This window comes from Podarcis raffonei, chromosome 1, assembly GCF_027172205.1.
Source record: "Podarcis raffonei isolate rPodRaf1 chromosome 1, rPodRaf1.pri, whole genome shotgun sequence".
Lineage (NCBI taxonomy): Eukaryota > Metazoa > Chordata > Lepidosauria > Squamata > Lacertidae > Podarcis > Podarcis raffonei.
The window spans coordinates 68,290,606-68,309,165 of NC_070602.1; the positions used below are offsets into that span (position 1 = coordinate 68,290,606).

An 18,560-nucleotide genomic window follows, 5' to 3' on the forward strand; every position below is an offset into this window, starting at 1 on the left:
TGATACTGTGATTCTATGATCATAATCTCTGGCCAATGGCCATGCTTGCTTGGGCTGATGGGAGGTGTAGTTCCGCAATATCTGGAGAGCCAAATCTTCCCTGTGTTGAACCATTGTTCAGTTATGAATTCTCAAGCTTTTGTGAAACACATACCCAATTCTTACCTGCTTATTGCACGTGGCACAGATTTCTTTCCACATAGAGGGTGCTTTTTTTGGTCATCGCGTTTCCCCAGTGTGGGATGGGCCCCCATATTATTATTTTGTCCAGGTGGTGAATCCATTCCCACTGCAAGGGGTCTAAGAGATGTGACTCCAATTCCCATCACTCCCAGCCAGCATGGCTAATGGTTAGGGAAGACTGGTCACATCCATACCACACATTCAAAGCATATGGCTCCTCCCCCCTCCCAAATCCTAGGAACTGTAGTTTGTCAAGGGTGCTGGGATGGATGCTTAGGGGGAAGCAGTGTGCTTTAAATGTATGGCATGGGTGTGAGTGATGAGAGTGGCTGCTTATCCAGTTCAGGGTGGGCAGCGGTTGTGACTCATTGCGCCAGCTCCACACCCCCCCCCCCGAGCAATGCCATCATGGCAGCAACCATTGGCTTCTCCCCCAGGCCAGCTGTGGAGCATCATGAGTTCCCACCACACCCACTTTACATTTGCACCAATCTGTGGTGACCTGGGAGCGGGGCTTGGGAGCAGACCTGAGTGCGGCAGTCTTGACTCGGGTCCGCTCTCACCCCATATAATGCAGCTGGCTCTGCCCTTGGCAGCACAGGGATGAGAGTCGTAGTCCAACAACATATGGAGCACCACAGGTTTCCTGTCTCTGGTTTAAAGCTATCTTTAAATCTGTGTCGCTGGAGGAAGTAGTGAGAACCCTGTGCCATGCCCAAGGAAAACATGGAAGTGCCAGGATACTCGGGAAATGATTTTTAAGCTTCTTGTGTTTGTGCTTCCCTTTTTACGCTTGCTGTGGTTGAGCAGAGCAGTTGAGGTCAACAGTCAGGCCAGCACTGAAGATGGAGTGAAGCACCTTCAGTCTCAGTCTTTGCCAAGGTATTCAGCTGTGACTCAGAGGGTAAGTTTACTGATTATTTGTGTTCGACTTTCCCTACTGTGGTCTAATGAGCTGCAAGAAGAAGGCCAACCATTTCTAAATACTTTTTCCTTTTATGGAATAGAACTCCTAGAACATCACTTCCTGGATATTGTATTCTCTAAAATTGCTCGGTGATACACAAACTTCCTTGTATCCCGTGATGAGGTCTGAGCCTTGGGGTGAGGATTAATCCTCTGTCTTTCTATTTTAAGCAAAGATATTATGAAACATGCAAGAGCTAAACAAAACCTATTTATATTGTATTGCATAATATTAGAATAGCAGAATGTAGTGGCCTGGGGGTTTTCTTTTCTGATTAATGTACAACATACGCATGCTGAACTAATGTTCTACAGTTTATGAAATGCTTAATGTTAAAATCTGCTTCACAAAAGGGAGAATGTGTCACTCCTTGGATTGTATGCCCAGTTAACTCCCCCTGGGTTTTCTTCTTCACTCTAGTGTCAATTACAACTGTGCACAGTACCAAATTGGGGTGGGGGTGGGGGGAGTGAAATGGACCAGATTCTGTTTTCCTCAGAACCTCAGAACCCCCTCTCCCAGGACAGTCATAAGATAAACATCTGATTAATTAGATTTCTCCTATGCATCCAAATTAACCTAGAATAACAGTGTTACAGGGTATACAAAACAATTACTATTTGATGTTGTTATGAGGCTGGAAATTGCTTGTTCAGTGTGATTTTGTAAGGTCTTTAGAAGCGAGAGGGGAATTCCTTCAGATGTGGCCCAAGAAATGGAAGAAAGGGGAAATCACAAAGGAAGAGGATACACGAGTAGCCAACAGTTACAGGGAGAAGGTCAGGTGGGCCAAAGCTCAGAATAAGCTCAGGATTTCAACAGAGGTTAAAAATATTTTTTAAAAAGGCTTCTTCAGCTATATTTGAAATAGGAGAAGGAGCAAGCAAGTAGCAGGTCCTCTGCGTAGACAAGATGGAGAAATGCTGTTGGGTGACAGACAGATGGCAGAACTAGTCAACAGCGGTGGAGAAAGGTGGGGGCAGTCCGCCTCAGGTGTCATCCCTGGGGGGGAGGGTTGACATCGGTGCACCACCCCCTGGGACGCGCGCCACTTGCAGCACCCCCTGTACTAGCTCTGCCTCTGCTGCTCAAACACCTACTTTTTTCTGTCTTCACCCAAGAGGAAAGCAGTGGCCAAACTGGTGATAACAGAATAAACGAGGCAGGGAGGGACTGCAGCCCAGAATAGGAGAAGAGGTAGTACAGGAACCCCTAGCAACTCTAAATGAATTCAAATATCCAGGGCTTGATGAGCCGCATCCAATGGTACTAAGGGAACAGCAGATGTAATCTCAGAGCATCTGTCTATTATCTTTGAGAATTCTTGGAGAACAGGTGAGGTTCCTGCAGACTGGAGCTGGGCACATGTTGTCCCCATCTTCAAAAAGAGGAAAAAGAAGACCTAGGTAACTACCGAATAGTCACCTTGACGCAATACCAGGAAAGGTCCTAGAACAGATAATTAAACATTTGGCTTGTGAGCACTTAGAGAAGGATTACTAAAGTGATTATTAAAACTCTGCTTGGGTTTGTTAAAAAAAAAAGTTGTGCCAGACAAATCTCATTTCTTTTTTTTGATCGAGTTACAAGCTTGGTGGATTAGGGAATGTTGTGGACATAGTGTATCTTGATCTCAGTAAGGCTTTTGACAAAGTCCCCCATGATATTCTTGCAGAGAGACTGGTAAAATGTGTGCTGGATGAGGTAACTGTTGGGTGGATTTGTAGCTGGTTGACTGAATGCTCACTAATGGTTCCTTGTTGTCTTGAAAAAAAGTGATATGTAAGGTGTCACAGGATTCTGTCCTGGGCCTGTTGTTGTTCAACGTCTTTATAAAAGACTTGGATGAAGGAATTTTCAGTTAACACCAAACTGGGACAGGTAGCTAAAGACAAAATTCAGGTTCAATATGACCTTAACAGATTGGAGAACTGGGTCAAAACTAGCAAAATGAATGTCAAATTTTCAGTTTACATTTCAGTTTATATTGTATAGGGTTATTGGGTCCCCAGTTTGTGTTTTGTTTTATGTCTTCCTAAATGGAATGAATTATTTTTTAAAAATGTTTAGGGAAAAGAGGGAGCAGATGGGAAAACAGGTTCTGCAAAGGGAGGAAAGACTCCAGTTTAATTTTCATGCTGAAGACCTCAGACGTGGTAATAACTATAATGCTGTTTTGTTTGAACACCATTTCTCCTAACATTATAGCATTCATGCCATCTGTACAGTTTAATAATCTTTGGGGGTAGGGGAAGTTTTCAGGAAATGATTGGGAAAGGGGAAAAAAATTGATTCCTAGGAGACCTATATAGTTATAAAGTTTTATTCCTGGGAAACTCTTATCATCATTGACAGGGACATACTTCCATAAAAAGCCTGCCCTTTAAGTAGAAGAATCTTATTATAAAAACACACTTCATGTAGAACAAATTAAAAAGTTAAAAGGGCACACTGAAATGAATTTAGAATTACAAAAGATAAAGGATAAAGTTGAACTGAGGGCAAGTTTCTCAAACTTCTAATCCATTCATTGGCTTTTGTAAGACTTGCACAAATAGGCAAATTCTAAGCAGAACTTCCAATAAAGCTTTGGAATTAGATGCTTACCGAAAAAAACAGTATACTCTCAGAAATGCGGTTTGTGAGAAATAAACAGTTTTTCTCTGGAAAACTAGTTCTGTGAGCTTGCCCAGAACTGATTGGCTAGCACCTAGGACATCACATTTCAGTACATGTAGAAGTTACAGACTCTGCTAACCCAGAAATAGTACCTCAGGTTAAGAACTTTGCTTCAGGATGAGAACAGAAATCGTGCAGCGGCGGCAGCGGGAGGCCCCATTAGCTAAAGTGGTGCTTCAGGTTAAGAACAGTTTCAGGTTAAGAACGGATCTCCGGAACGAATTAAGTACTTAACCCAAGGTACTACTGTAAGTGGTTTATAGAGTTTGATAAATAAACAGGTAAATAAATAAACATTCCTTCAGGGTCTCAGGGAGAGAGAAATCTCTTCCCATCATCTACTACGTGAAATCCAAAAGCACGAACAAGATGGAAATGGGAGGGAATTGAGTTTCACCTAAATCAGCCTTTCCCAATCTGGTGCTCCTGGTTTTGGACTACAACTACCGCTATCCCTGACCATTGCCCATGCTGGATGGTTAGTGGTAATGAGAGGTTGTAGTCCAAAACTCCTAGAGTACATCAAACTGGAGAAGGCCAAGCTAAATATTAGGAAAATATTCCTAATGTTAAGATCTCTTCCACAGTGGAACAGACTGCCTAGGAAGGTGGGTGGGCTCTCCTTTACTGCTTCAGGCATTTAAGCACCTGGACATCCATCTGTGCCAGGGATGCTGTAGTTTCATCAGGCGCTGCAGATCCTGCATTAAGCACGGTGTGGGACCAGGCTGCCTAAAAGGCGTCTTTTGTGATTCTGTGATTCCATTTCTAAAACCTACTTTTAAAACGTAATTGAGAAGAATAAATATTTGCGTGGAATATTGTCTCTCTAAATATTTCCTAGGACAAGGAATGCAGAGTGTGTACTGGAAGTAATAGGGCTTAAAACAGGCATAGGCAAACTCAGCCCTCCAGATGTTTTTTGAGACTACAGTTCCCATCATCCCTGACCACTGATCCTGTTTGCTAGGGATGATGGGAGTTGTAGTCTCAAAACATCTGAAGGGCCAAGTTTGCCTGTGCCTGGCTTAAAAAAATAAAAACTGTCAACATTTGGTTTTTCTATTTAGAATAGCACATAGACATAGCTATAGTGCCCAGAATTACTGCTTTTTAAAAAGATTTGTTTAGGGAGGGATGCAACAGAACAAAGATGCACTTAGAACTGTTTAAAGTCATGTGGTTGTTTTCTAGGTACGACTTCTGGGTTGATTTCAGTGGGAAAAAGATGAAATCCCAGGCTCTGTGACACTGAGATGGTATCCCAGGCTCTCTGTCAGGAAGTTCTTAATTCTACCATAGAAACCACAAAACACTGCATGTTTCTCAAAAATTAGTTTCATTTTGGTTTCTAGAGAGGGGAACAGAGATAGAAAGGATCAAGACAAACAAACAAACAAACAAACAAATCACCCATGATGGATCCACAAACTACTGAACAGAGCTCATGGCTTTCAGCATTTTGTTTTGCTTGTTTAAAGTGTTTATATTCCGCTTTCCAGTGCACCAAAAACCAAAGTGGTTTATAACAAAATTAAATGCTTTAAAGAGTAATACAATACTGAAATAGATTATTCCAAGAGAAGAGCATTTTAAAAGCCAGAGACTCCCATCAATCTAATAAACCAAGGAGAAGGATTTTGGATGGGAAAAAGTCACCCTTGTGGTATCCTGGTCCTGATATGTTTAGGGTCTTTTTAGGTAGTTGATCATATGGGAAGAGGTACTTCTAGGACATTATTCACCAGGGTGGCTCAACATTAACTGCAGTATTTGCAATCAGTCCTTCGTTTGAATCAGAAAAGGGCATTTTGTCTTTCCAAAGAAAGTCACTGTCTGAAGCAGGTCCTAGGAGCTTTCTCTAAACAACAACAAAGTTCTTGCCAACACCTAAAATATCAAATTCTCTTTTTACCAAAGCTGTTAACTGACTCCATTTGTTTAATTCTTCCTGATAATTAATTCCATTTTTAACATTGTTGAAAATTTTAATCAAGCTCAGTTGCTCTCATATTTTTATGATGGTATCCTGCTTTATTTGCTTTGACATAGAGCAGCTTTGCAGTGGTCAAAACCTGTAAAATCTGGATCTTATATGAAATTAGAGGCTGACTTTTTACAGAATTTAATTAGCAGATTAGTTGTTCTAACAGTAACTCAGCTTGCCAACTTTCCCTTATAATTTCAACCACGCAGTTCCAAAACTGCTTTGCATTAGTGCACCCCCATAACAAAAAATATATATCCCTTTATGGCTTTACAAAACCAACACTTTCCATCCCCAACCTTACTTGTGATCTTTGACTTCCTGTTTTCACTGTTTGGCCATATAAGCAATTGGTTTTTCTCTATGTTTATTTTGAAACCTGCACTCTCCCTGTACTGCTGTAAAACTCTGTGTAATTCTCCAGATAAATCACAATATTGTCTGCAAATAAACCAATATTCCTTTTGGATTCTAATTCCTTTAAATGCCAGATTAAAAGACTGGAGCATAGTTTAAAGCAAAGTTGGGAAGCCTGTGGCCTTGCAGATGCTGTTGGACCCCAACTCCTACCTGCCTTGCCAATGGCTGGGGATAATGTTGTACTCCAGCAACTTTTGGAGGCCCACAGTTTCTCGAACTCTGAATTAATGGGTATGAACTTTGAGCAACAGTCCAAATCCAACTAGTAGAAGTTGAAGGGAGTGGACATAGATCATGTAATGTGTACTACCTACCAAGGCAAAGGGCTTGGCCAGATTGCTATGCCTTCACAATGGCCTTCTATGGTTGGTGATGGTATTAGTGATTGGCACAAAAGTCAGCCAATCAGTGCTATGCAAATTTTGGTTTCTGTTCCAGACAGTAGGAACCACTTCTTTCCAAGCCAGTCAAAAAGATTGAAAGTGTGTCAGAAAAATGACAAGTCCACAATAATCTCATCACTGAAATGCATGTGTGAAAAACATTTTTGTGCACTGAGCAATATCCATGTCAAATGTATGTTATTTACAAAAAAAATTTCATTTTTAGTACTATGATTTCAACACAATCATTCCTTGACTTTGCCTAGAGTTTTATGAAGGACTGACAAGGAGGTCTATCTTAATTGGAAATGAGAGCACTTTAAAGCTTGCCAATGAAGCCTTCCATGCAATAATACAAGGAATGTTGAAAAGGTTTATCTTAATGTCCTTACTATGTTACATTAGACCTTTCAAAACCCCAAGTTAATAAAACACAAGGAAAAGCATAAGTTGTTACTTTAAACTTTATTGCTGCTTGTTGTTATAAAGTGATCTCAGCCTGGACTTTAAATGGGTTTAATTTGTATTTTTGGCATCTGCTATAGCCTTGGGATCACAAGGCCCCACAGTGCTTATCTTCAGAGGTTAACTCGAAACAGACATTCCCATCAGTGCATAGCCTCTTTAGTCAACACTGCAATCCAGCGCGTCTTTCACCTCTCATTATGCCAACCTTACCTGAAGATGAGGGACAGCCAACAGAGACACAGAACCCCGTTTTGCCTTCTCCAATCAAAGTAAGCAACATTTATAAATATGCTATCCTCAGTGACTTATGACTGCTTTACATTAGCTATCAATTATTATTTTTTTACTATAATTTGTGCCTTGTTTGATGAAAATATGCTTTGGCATGTAATTTAGTCTTGTTTTCCTCCTCTGTGACATCACAATATTCTATGCTTTCTCATCACTACCTGAATTTTAATAGCAAGTAGGGGAAAAGAATGGAACATTGTCAGAACCCAAGGTAAGTTCTACTAGATGGTACAGAAGGAAGAACGAGATGTTGGCAGCAGTTCTTGCGATATTTATGACATGATTATGACCACCTCCCACACTGTTTAGCATATTTATCCTAACATTGCAATGTAATTTATCACTGATGAAAAATGGGAATTGATGTAGTGTCATATGGTGTTACATCACCACTCATTGATCTTTATTCTGGTTCTTAAGACTATTGTTCTTGTCTGAATATTCTTATTTGTGGGGCTGGACCATGATTATGTATTTCACTTTTTCTAGTTTGTACTCAGGGCTGCTGCCAGCTTCCTAGCAGAATGGGCTGTTATGACGTTATAGTTTAGGATGCTCTGCAATTTGTTCTGCATGACTTTTTAGCCAATGTTGGCTCTAAAACTAATCCTATTATAAAATACATTGGAATAGCTTTGACTGCTGTGTCCCCCCCCATATTTATCCATATTATATGGCCAGCCCTGGAAGTAGTCCCTGAACAATTAGTGCTGCTTAAGACAATGTATGAATGGCATCCCAGCTGGGGTGAAACAGAAATGGTAGTAGTTGCTACCAAAGTTGGACTGAATGTTTGCTTTTTTGTGCTTTTTTATTTTTATTTTAAGAAAAAGATTTAGCATTAGCAGTAAGATCAACCCATGCTTTCTGGTAATATTAACAGCATGTGACACTCCACATTGCACACACAGAGACAACTATGTCAACACAGTTGATGATATCACAGAGAACTTCCTGACCTTCTAATCTCCCCTCAAAAATATTTTTGATGTTTTGCACATCATTTGGATGACATGCATAAAATGTGTAAAAGAGGGACCTTCTGCTAATATGCAGTACTGAATCAACAAGTGTAATGATTTTCAAGCCTGCTTCTTTAGGATTTATGTTATCAACTGCCCTTTTTAAAAAAAAATAACAACACAAAACAGATCATCATGTTCTCTTGAGATGTGTTGAAAACTTTAAAGCCAATGTATATCTGGCACGTTCAGTTTTACTTTTATCATTGTCTTTTAAACCTAGGACACAGTATTCTACTCTTTGGATAAAAACATCCGCTGCTTTTCCTTTCAACATCCTAGGAAAATGTTGTCAGCAGTGAACTGTGCAGTTATTTGTCATGCATTCTGACACCATTACACATTTGTGCTGAGGGCTAGTTTCCTGATTTAAGATAAACAGCCCACGTGTGTGAGTTCTAGTGATCAGTCTAATGGAAGGCATACAGTATAGGTCAAAGAGATATTGATTTTGCTCCATCTTGCATGCAGTTGTGTGTCTTTAAAGTGTTGTCAGGTACAGGACAACGGTAATTGTTCACTATAAGAAACTAATGCTGTGAGAGCCTGAACAGTAGTCTCTTTTTCAGCTGCTGGCTGCTGCTGATTTGAAAGTTCGTTTAGTTAGCAACATCTAAGGGTTTCCTGTTTCCCACAGCATTATGTATTACTACCTAGAAAAAGCCATTATATGTCCTAGGTAGTATTATAAAAAGGTAAACATTCAGATTGACCCTGCTACAGGAGTAGGCAGAGGATGCCATGGCTGTTTGTGACTCTAGAGGGTGAAGAACAAATATGAGCTAAAATGCTTGGCCACACCTTGATATTGGGGAGAAATCGCTGGATGTACATGGGAAAAGCTCTCATGAAACATGTGCATGCCATAATACCTCAACAACAACAAAATTAAATAAAGATTTTTCAAACAACACACACACACACCCCTTGCACAGGAGGCAAAGCAAAGAAAGCCATGGTAAAAAAAAAGTGGAGTTAACTAATTGCTGTGTAGACTGTAGGACTTGCTTCCAGGTGGCCAAATGCACTGAGCTGTTCATGAGAAATTTAAAGAAAAATTTTGTTAACCTGGGAAGGCATTTTATACACACACACACACACACAGGCCTATTAATACTTCATATTAGTAGTAGTATTATTGGTATTATTAATCTCACTTGTCCAATATGGCAGCTAGTCCTCAATTGTTTTAAAATGGATTTGAAACATCTGGGTTCTTTATAAAGTTGTTCACAAACGCTAATTTATCAAGAATTGTGTATTAGTTGCTCCTGCAGTTAGGTAGGGTCTGCATTAGAGCATAGGACTTGAATTATGCAGAGCCTGTGAATAAATTAGGCCTAGAATTTCATGGTAAAAGTCATGTTTATTCCATTACAATTATCCTGTGGTATATTTCTATATTCCAAGTTAAATTTTCAAAATATTTTTTTTGTCACAAACTATTCAGGAGTCCCCTGTTGAAGCAGCAACATGCAACACGCCTTCTATCGTTCTTCCAGAAAACATAGTCACACCAGATACAGAAAGAGAAAAAAATCTAGCTTTCAGGTAATACATAAATAAGCACACACAAATTGTTTTCTACTCTGCCATTGGTAAATGAGGAACCTGCACAATCCTCATATGTTGTTAGACTCCAACTCCCATCAGTGCCGGAAAGCATGGCCAATGATCTTTATGGCGCTACATGCTGAGCTCTATACATCAGGAATGCCTTCTCTGCATCATTTGCTATAAACTGATTTGGCCTTTCTATATGCTTGGTTTGTTTGTTTGCCTCTTGCCTCTATAACTTTGTAGCATTCTAACATATACACAGCTTGTAAGGATAGATCTGAAAGTTCATTCCTCTAGAAAATTATACTGTTGGGTCCAATCTCATGTGGACATTTGTGTAAATCTCTTTTGTAATGAAGTCTAGATTTGAATAATTGGAAACAGAACTGTTGCTCAGGATACATGTAACAAGCAAAGCTTTTTTTTTTAAAAAACACACCACCAGAGCATGCCGACTTATCCACTTCATGTGGAGCTACTTTGTAGGGTGAGGTGCATTGAGCAAAGTAAATATAGAGGGATTTCAAGAATAACACAATTTAACTTTTAGAAGACATCTAAAGGCAGCCCTGTTTAGGGAGATTTTTAACATTTGATGTTTTATCGTGTTTTTAATATTCTGTTGGGAGTCGCTCAGAGTGGCTGGGGAAACCTAGCCAGATTGGGCGGGGTATAAACAATATATTATTATTATTATTATTATTATTATTATTATTATTATTATTTATTGATTTAAAGCAGGAATACATGGGTGTTCTCATGCATGTGGGCTAAATCCTGCAATCTTTGGTTAGAGGATTGAAACTTACGCAATCTTTGAAATAAATATTTCAGCACTGAAACCTTTTGACGACTACATTGCCCCAAAGGAACAGCTGTCTTACCTGGCTGCTTGCCCAGTTACAATACAGCTACCACTTTCCTTTTCTTCCCCTTCCCTGTTGTGTTCCTCTTTCTCTTTTTTCCTCGTTTTGTTTGCTTGCTTGCATAGTTTTGCTTACTTACCTAGATGAAGACAGAAAACGACTGCCAATGAATTGTCAGAGACCAAATTGCTGACAATAAATAAAATAATTTTCTAACACTTGATTTCAAGTTGGGGGGGGGAGTTAGGTGTATTAGGACTTACTGCTGTTTAAAGATGATGGAAAATTTCAGTGAACTGCTAATTAAAAGAGAAACAACAAACCAGAACTCTTTTTTTGGGGGGGGGGGTTGGAATGTGCCCAATTATCGTTCTAGTTTGTCTTATCTTGTACATTTGAGTTACATAGAATGATCCTAAATGAGTAATGGGAGGACATATGTTTGACAACTTTGAGAAGTATACTTCAAACACTATTTTTATTATAGCAATGTAGCCACTGGGTTAATTCCTGAACATTCATTGTAGGCTGGCACACCTTCCCCACTCCCAACCATTCTGACCTACTGACAGAGGTAGCTCAGCTCATATAAATGTATCAGCTAGACGCTAGTCACAAAATCTCAGCTTGGAATGGAGATGTCAACAGTCAGTCCATGGCTGCAGTATCTGGCTCCCATCTTGTTCTTAGCATGGCATGGGAAACATTTAACACAACAGAAGTTATTCTTACTAATTAAATGTAGCTGAATTTTCTGGAACAATTATGGCAACATCATTTTTGTTCACACAAAATAAAGCTGAGGTGAATTTAATGAAAAAATTGCAAATTCAAGATGAGAGAAGATTTCTTGGGGTTTACACATGATGTGAAAATTGATCCTATTTTGCTGGGTTTTGTCCAGCTCCCATACAGTAAGCACTTCTCTCATAACTCTATGGGAAGTCCCAAAGGAGCTATTTCAGTGCAGAGTAGGATGCTGTTTCAGTGCAGAGTAGGTGCAGAGTAGGATGCTAACTTGGCAAGTGTGCCTTTCCAAATTCACATTTGCTAAAGGCCAAACTAGTTTGTGAATTTAATGTGTGGTGTTTTTATTTTAAATGTGTGTGTTTTTAGTTTTAATACTTTTATAAACTGATTTATATAATGCTACTTTAGTTTTAATAAAGCTCATTCCCCCCCCCCCGCCGCCTTTTCTTTCCCCCTCCAGACCTGTTAGTCCTCATCTGCGGCATTCTCACAGAAATGCTAGGACATCAGCTAGCTCACTGACATCTGTGGGTAAGAAACACACACACACATGTTGGCAAAACTTTGAGTATTGCTTGAGTACTGACCTTGGGCCAGTCACACTTCTTTGAAGTCTCTCAGCCCCACTCACCTCACAGAGTGTTTGTTGTGGGGGAGGAAGGGAAAGGAGAATGTTAGCCGCTTTGAGACTCCTTAAAGGGAGTGAAAGGCGGGATATCAAATCCAAACTCTTCTTCTTCTTCTTGATGAAAATGTGGAGTTGCCTATCTGCTCTGTAGAGATTTTAATGACTGTACCATCATTCAATATGCAACATTGCAATGGTATGAAAACTTGCTTATACGCTTGATTTAAGATATGCAAACTCTGTACAAGATTTGGTGGAGGGGGAGAGGGGAGAAATGCAAAATAAAATAAAATAAAATAAAATCCTCAGGCTTCTGATATCCTAGTGAGCACCGCATGGATCAATGCAATCCTGCATGTTATCTATCAAGGGTTCAGGGGGTTTAGGGCAAAGCTACTTAGGTCTGATTCAATTGCCAGATGTGGAATTCTGCCTTAGGTCAGCTGCTCACACCCAATATGCACTTTTGTGGTTAGCATGACTTCTTGGCAAAGCTGCAATAGCTGCATATACTGTACCATTTAACACAAAGATTGTCATGTGTAGGGAATATAGTGCACCATTGTGCCACCATTGCAGCAAGTCCAAGTTTCATTAGAGCTCAGCTACATCACAGGGTTTCCATAAATTCAGCATTTTGCTCAGTGTGTAATTAGATGGCAGTATGTTGAGTAAAATCTGACCTACATAGCACACCAACGGATGAAAGACTTCAAATGCTGTTGCATGATACAACTGGGTAATTTGGATACTTTTCCGTTTAGATAACAGAGGTAATGTAATTGACTTGGTGAATGACCAGCTGCCAGATGTTAAAATATCTGATGAAGATAAAAAGAAGAATCTCGAATTGTTAGAAGAAGCAAAGAGGGTGAGTGAGAGGTTCCTCACACGAAGAGGAAGGAAATCAAGAAGCAGCCTTTCAGAATCTCCCACAGGTACATGTTTTAAAAACCCATACCTTGAAATTAGGGATGCGGGTGGCACTGTGGTCTAAACCACTGAGACTCTTGGGCTTGCCGATTGGAAGGTTGGCAGTTCGAATCCCCACAATGGGGTGAGCTCCCGTTGCTCTGTCCCAGCTCCTGACAACTTAGCAGTTTGAAAGCGTGCCAATGCAAGTAGATAAATAGCTACTGCTGTGGCGGGAAGGTAAACGGTGTTTCCATGTGCTCTGGTTTCTGTCACAGTGTCCCGTTGCACTGTCTGTGGACAAACCCCGGCTCCCTCAGCCTGAAAGCGAGATGAGCGCCGCAACCCCATAGTCCCCTTTGACTGGACTTAACCATCCAGGGGTCCTTCACCTTTACCTTACCTTTACCTTGAAATTATGCAAATGGAACCCAGTGTTAGACTGTGTGCAATGTGTGTTTTACCATAACAAATTCGCAAAGATCATTTGAATGTAAGAGGCCTGTGGCACCATAAAGGCAAATATATATTGTGGCATATAAGGTGCCGAAAGCTTTTTACCAGCTTATTCTTGGCATCATCCATAGATTTTTAAGATGCACATGTCTTTCAGCTTTTCCTCATGTTAGCTGTACTTGGACATTCTTTGCTCCCATGTTCATCAAGTCATGCAAAGTAGCCCAACCCCAACATGTTTCTCTCAGTGTTTGTACATATAGCATTCTCCTGTGACATCACTCAGCAAAGGCATGGTGCCCTGCTCATTATCTGCTGCAGATTTAATTGTCTTCTTTCTTAAAACCGGAAAATGAGAACTAACCACTCAGAATAACTATTCATTGTTGTGTATAACTTTAATGCAGCGATATCCCCAGCGCTTAGCCCTAATGTTTCACCTGCTGCCTCTCGGAGCAACTCTTTCACTCTTCCAAGTCCAACAGGTAAAATTAATGTTGCATGTTTGAATTGTATACATATTAGTTGAGCAGCCATAGATGTTTGGTCATTATAAGATCTCGTAACATTCCCCGCCCCCACCCCACCCCCGAAATGGTAAGCTAGAAATCTTGCTAGGCAAATGAATAGGGAATGTTTTACAGCAAAATGTGATGTAAATATGAGAAGAAGTTTGATCAGATCTAAGCTGTATCTAGTTCAGCACCCAACAGTGTTCAGACAGATGTTTCCAGGAATCCAAAAAGCAGGGTGTGAAGAGCCCTTTGTCACCCACCTACCCACTCACCCGCCCACCAAGAGAGTCTTTCTCTTTGCCCCCAGGTGCAAACCTGAGCTGGCCATATGGCCCCATGGCACCTCCCACTTCTAAGGTGGTATTGTTCTGTTAAAAGATTTTTGGCTGTCCTTTAAGACAATGTCCACTCTATCCTATATGAAACAGTTAGATTTTACCTCCCTTATGATAAGTCAGCAGGGTAGAGGCAGCATGAGCTCTCATGGAAGGAAATTCCATGGCAAGGTGGACAATGTGCTGGCAGCTGTATGCCCTGTTGACTCCTCCACACCCTCTAGGCTTTTTAATGTATATTTTTTGTAAACCGCTTATAGGGTTTAATGATTAAATGGTATATAAATCCTGTTAGGCTGCAATGGGTAAGTCTTCTCAAAAGAAGGAATCCACAGCAGAACCTGATTAGACATTTTTGAAGTACTGGAGAGGCTCATATGGGCTGACAAGTTCTATGACGCAGTAGTGATTATAGCAGAAGTCCTATAAGCTAGGGGTGTGTTGAATTGTTCAGGACTTTTGTTAACAGGAATAGCACTCTTTTCTGCCTGTAGTAGCCATATGGCCACTGAGTTTAGAGCTAACTATGACATGTTACAGTATGTGGTGGAAGTTTCATCACTGTTTTTCATATTGTAGGTTCTGATATATGCGCATCTGCTTTGGGTTCAGTGCCCCCACTGCAGGTAAGAATGCTCTAATGTTGACTATTGTTGACCATTGCATACAATCAATCAGGATAACAACATATTACCTTGGTTAGAAAATGTGTTTTCGTGTGTGTTTGTGTTTGTGTGTGTGTGTGTCGGGGGGCTTTATCAATGGGAGAACATGTGCTTAACCGGTACTGCATCCCCATATTGTCTCCTAAAAATCATCTCATTGCTTTTGGGCCTGAATCTTCCACTGGCTCAGTGTAAATGTTTCTTGAATAAGGACTTTTATATGTGCAATTCTGACTTGTAACAGCTTCTACTGCTTCTGTTGTTGTGAGTCTAGCATGTCATCTGAGCCAAACTGTAAACATAAGACCAAAACTTGGTTGCAGCTAATGGTTTGTCTGGAGTGTACCAAACAATGAGCTCAGGATTGAACAACATGCTACGCCAAACTATGGCTTAGCTCAGATCAGAGAGGCAGCAGGAGAACAAAAGAAAGGAGTGCAGGGGCCACAGTCTCTCCAGGAACCTGCATAGTTGCGCATTTGCACTAATCTATAGTTTGGCCTAGTGTTATGTGTAAACAAACTCATTATACTATTTCTTTGCTTATTTTTAATTTTTAGAATGCCACAAAAGGATTAACTGATCGAAATGAGAATGATCAAAGAAAACTTTCTCAGGAAAAACCAGTTACACACACAACTGCTTTGGAAAATCCAAAGAAGTTGACGGAACAAAAGGAGAACTTCGATCCACATAAGCCTATGGATAATCTACCCAGATCCTGTACTTCAGGTTATGACACTGGCAGAGTATCTCTAAATACCAGCCCAAGCACCTGTGAAAACAAACTTCAGAAACTAATCCCTAAAAAAACAAAAGAAAATGATTCTCCTTTCCAAGGCCATTTACAAGGACCAGGGATATTTACCATGGACCCAAAGTTAAAGGGATCAGTAGCACCATTATCGAAGGATTCAAAAGTTTCTTGTAAAACAGAACTTAATACACCTGGTTCTCGCCCTCCTCTATTACGCGCTGTGTCCTGGGATCATGCAGAACCTGGTAATATAGAAAAGGTACCTTTTAAATGTCCATCTGAAGATGACAGACACTTTGCCATTAACAATAAACCCAACAACATATCGACTAAACAGTCAGCCTTCAAAGACCTCCAAATACAAGTTCAACCAGTAAGGATGCAGAAATTGACAAAGCTCAGAGAGGTGAGTTTCTATAAATTAGCAGGATTTTATTTTATTTTATTTGTTGTTGTTCCAAAACTGTGTGATATAACAGGATTGGGCTTTGATAAAATAAGAGTAGAACTTTGCATTCTGAAGTATTGGGAAATGAAGAATTGTTTTCTAGTTCATTACACCAAGGGTCACATTTCAAAGGTAGAATAAGGTGAGTCAGGGCTTATCATATTGCTGTGCTTCTAGTTAAGCAAAAGTTGGGGTATTTAGGAAAGAGTCAACAGCAGAAAGTGAGCATCTCTATCTCTTGATCATTAGAAACACCTACCACCCACAATCTCTTGTCTCAAAAACTTGAACATTACTTCCTTTTCATTAAGCTTATCTACTGGACTGTGAGAGCTAGGCACTTATTTTTTTTATGGGGAAGAAGCACAGAGATCCTTTGAACAGTGTCACCACAGTTCATGGACCTCCTTTTAGGCACATATAAAAAGTAACATAGGATCCCTGTCGGATATGACCTGTAAGTAAGAGGACACTGTGACTGAATATTTTGATTATCAGTTGGATTGAGGGGGTGCTGTTCCTGTGGATTTATTTTTAATTTTGGTAAATTCATTTATTAAAATATGTTCCAACTCTACACCAGAATTACATATCTAAATTGACACATTCTTTTTCCTGTATAATTAGCTTTTCAACTGTGCAGCTTTGATGTTAAATTAGAAAGCAGTCTTTTGCCTTTTAGTGAAACAAAAGCTTACCGCTTAAAGGTGATTGTAAAATACAGTGCAGAGGTACTTCGGTCTCTAATAAAGTATGCAATATGTAAACAGGAAGAAGCTGATGAACTGTCCTGTCATCTTTCAAAGTAGTATTTAGGAATTAAATAAGCTACTTTTGGTCTCTTAGGAGATTTCTTCACATCCAGAAAAAACCTTTCCTTCCTGAAGCTATATCAACAAATCATCTTAAACATTGCTTCAAGTGTTTCTGCTGTTCATGGGCTTCCTTTTCTTTTGTGTCTTGTTTCTTGTTGCTTTCAACACTTCTTTCCCAGGACATCACATCACATTGTTATCTGCAGGCCTCAAGACAACTGGTTAATTCTGTGTAGCTCAAATGGTCTGCATGCATAAAGGGGAAAAGAAATTCAGGCAGAACTGTGACGAGAGAGCTAAAAGTCCATTTTGGGGCCTATGCTCTGGCAGCAAAGAAGCAATAGTTTTCCTGACTCTGATACAATGTTGGCAGTTTATTAACTGGATCAAACGTAATAGAGTAGAGAAGAAGAGAAGTCTGTTTCCAGCAAGAAACTCTCTCATAGGATTTTAAAAAAAATATTTTTAAAAGTTTTATTTTCACAAAATGTGTTTCTTTTCACCAGGAGATAAGATATAGTTTATATAAGCATAAATAATTATACAGTATTCAGTATTCCTTGGCATACACCAGAGTCTACAGCAGTGCATCACAAAAGTCTTCAAATTCTCAATGAGCGTGGATTCTTGGTTTTCTCAAATCTTGCCAAGCACTTTGGAGCCACTCATCTGTTGCTGAGTAATTGATGATAATAAAATGGAAGTCGTGTTGGGTGGAATCTACACACATATAAAAACCGTCCTGAAAACGCTTTTTTAAAAAAGCATTGTTAAAAAATACATTAAATTTTCCATAAAACTCGCCATCTCCATCTAGTGTCACATTTTATATTGCACTTAAAACACACTTAAGACGTTTTGTTTGCAGCTGTACAGCGGAGTCCTTGGTCAGCATTTCATCTATCCAGAGTTTAACCTTTAATGGATAGGGATATCTTCTAAAGGGATAGGTTTCAGTTTTGTCCAGGAAGTGCAGGTAGCTTTTTTTCGCTTGAGCCAAGGATGGTAAACTTGCTGTAACTCCCTCTGGACATGGGGGAAAAGCTTGGCTACAGTGATCGGCACTCCTGGTAACTTCCAGCCTAGATTACAGTAATATGTTGCATGTGGAACTGCCTCTAAAGTTAGTTTAGAACATGGCCACTAGGCTGCTGTCTAGGACCATGAATAAATTTCACCAGTTCAGAGTGCTCACTTTTAAGGCTCTATGCTGTTTAGGACCAGAGCATCTGCAGGACTGTATCCTCCCAACATAAGCCTGCCCATACACTCAGGCCATCTTCTCCAAGGGCCCTCACTATTTGAGGTGAGGTGGGTAGTGATTGAATGAAAAGCTCTTTTGGTTGTGGTACCCTTTTATCAGGTGTGCTTGCCTGGTATAGTGGTACCTTGGTTTAAAAACCGCTTAGTTTATGAACAACTTGGATTAAGAACGCTGCAAATCCGGAAGTAG

General features: G+C 40.0%; 1 protein-coding gene across 5 annotated transcripts in view; it reads left to right on the forward strand.

The window, feature by feature from the left end:
- Positions 1 to 18,560, forward strand: part of IRAG1 (inositol 1,4,5-triphosphate receptor associated 1) — an 83,791-nt gene that overhangs the window by 46,210 nt on the left and 19,021 nt on the right. For all 5 annotated transcript variants that reach the window (XM_053391176.1, XM_053391186.1, XM_053391196.1 and 2 more), the window contains exons 17-24: positions 994 to 1,087; positions 7,165 to 7,356; positions 9,851 to 9,951; positions 12,037 to 12,107; positions 12,969 to 13,142; positions 13,980 to 14,057; positions 15,002 to 15,048; positions 15,648 to 16,250. In XM_053391176.1, the coding sequence (XP_053247151.1) occupies positions 994 to 1,087; positions 7,165 to 7,356; positions 9,851 to 9,951; positions 12,037 to 12,107; positions 12,969 to 13,142; positions 13,980 to 14,057; positions 15,002 to 15,048; positions 15,648 to 16,250 (1,360 nt within the window). The remainder of the gene's footprint in view (positions 1 to 993; positions 1,088 to 7,164; positions 7,357 to 9,850; positions 9,952 to 12,036; positions 12,108 to 12,968; positions 13,143 to 13,979; positions 14,058 to 15,001; positions 15,049 to 15,647; positions 16,251 to 18,560) is intronic.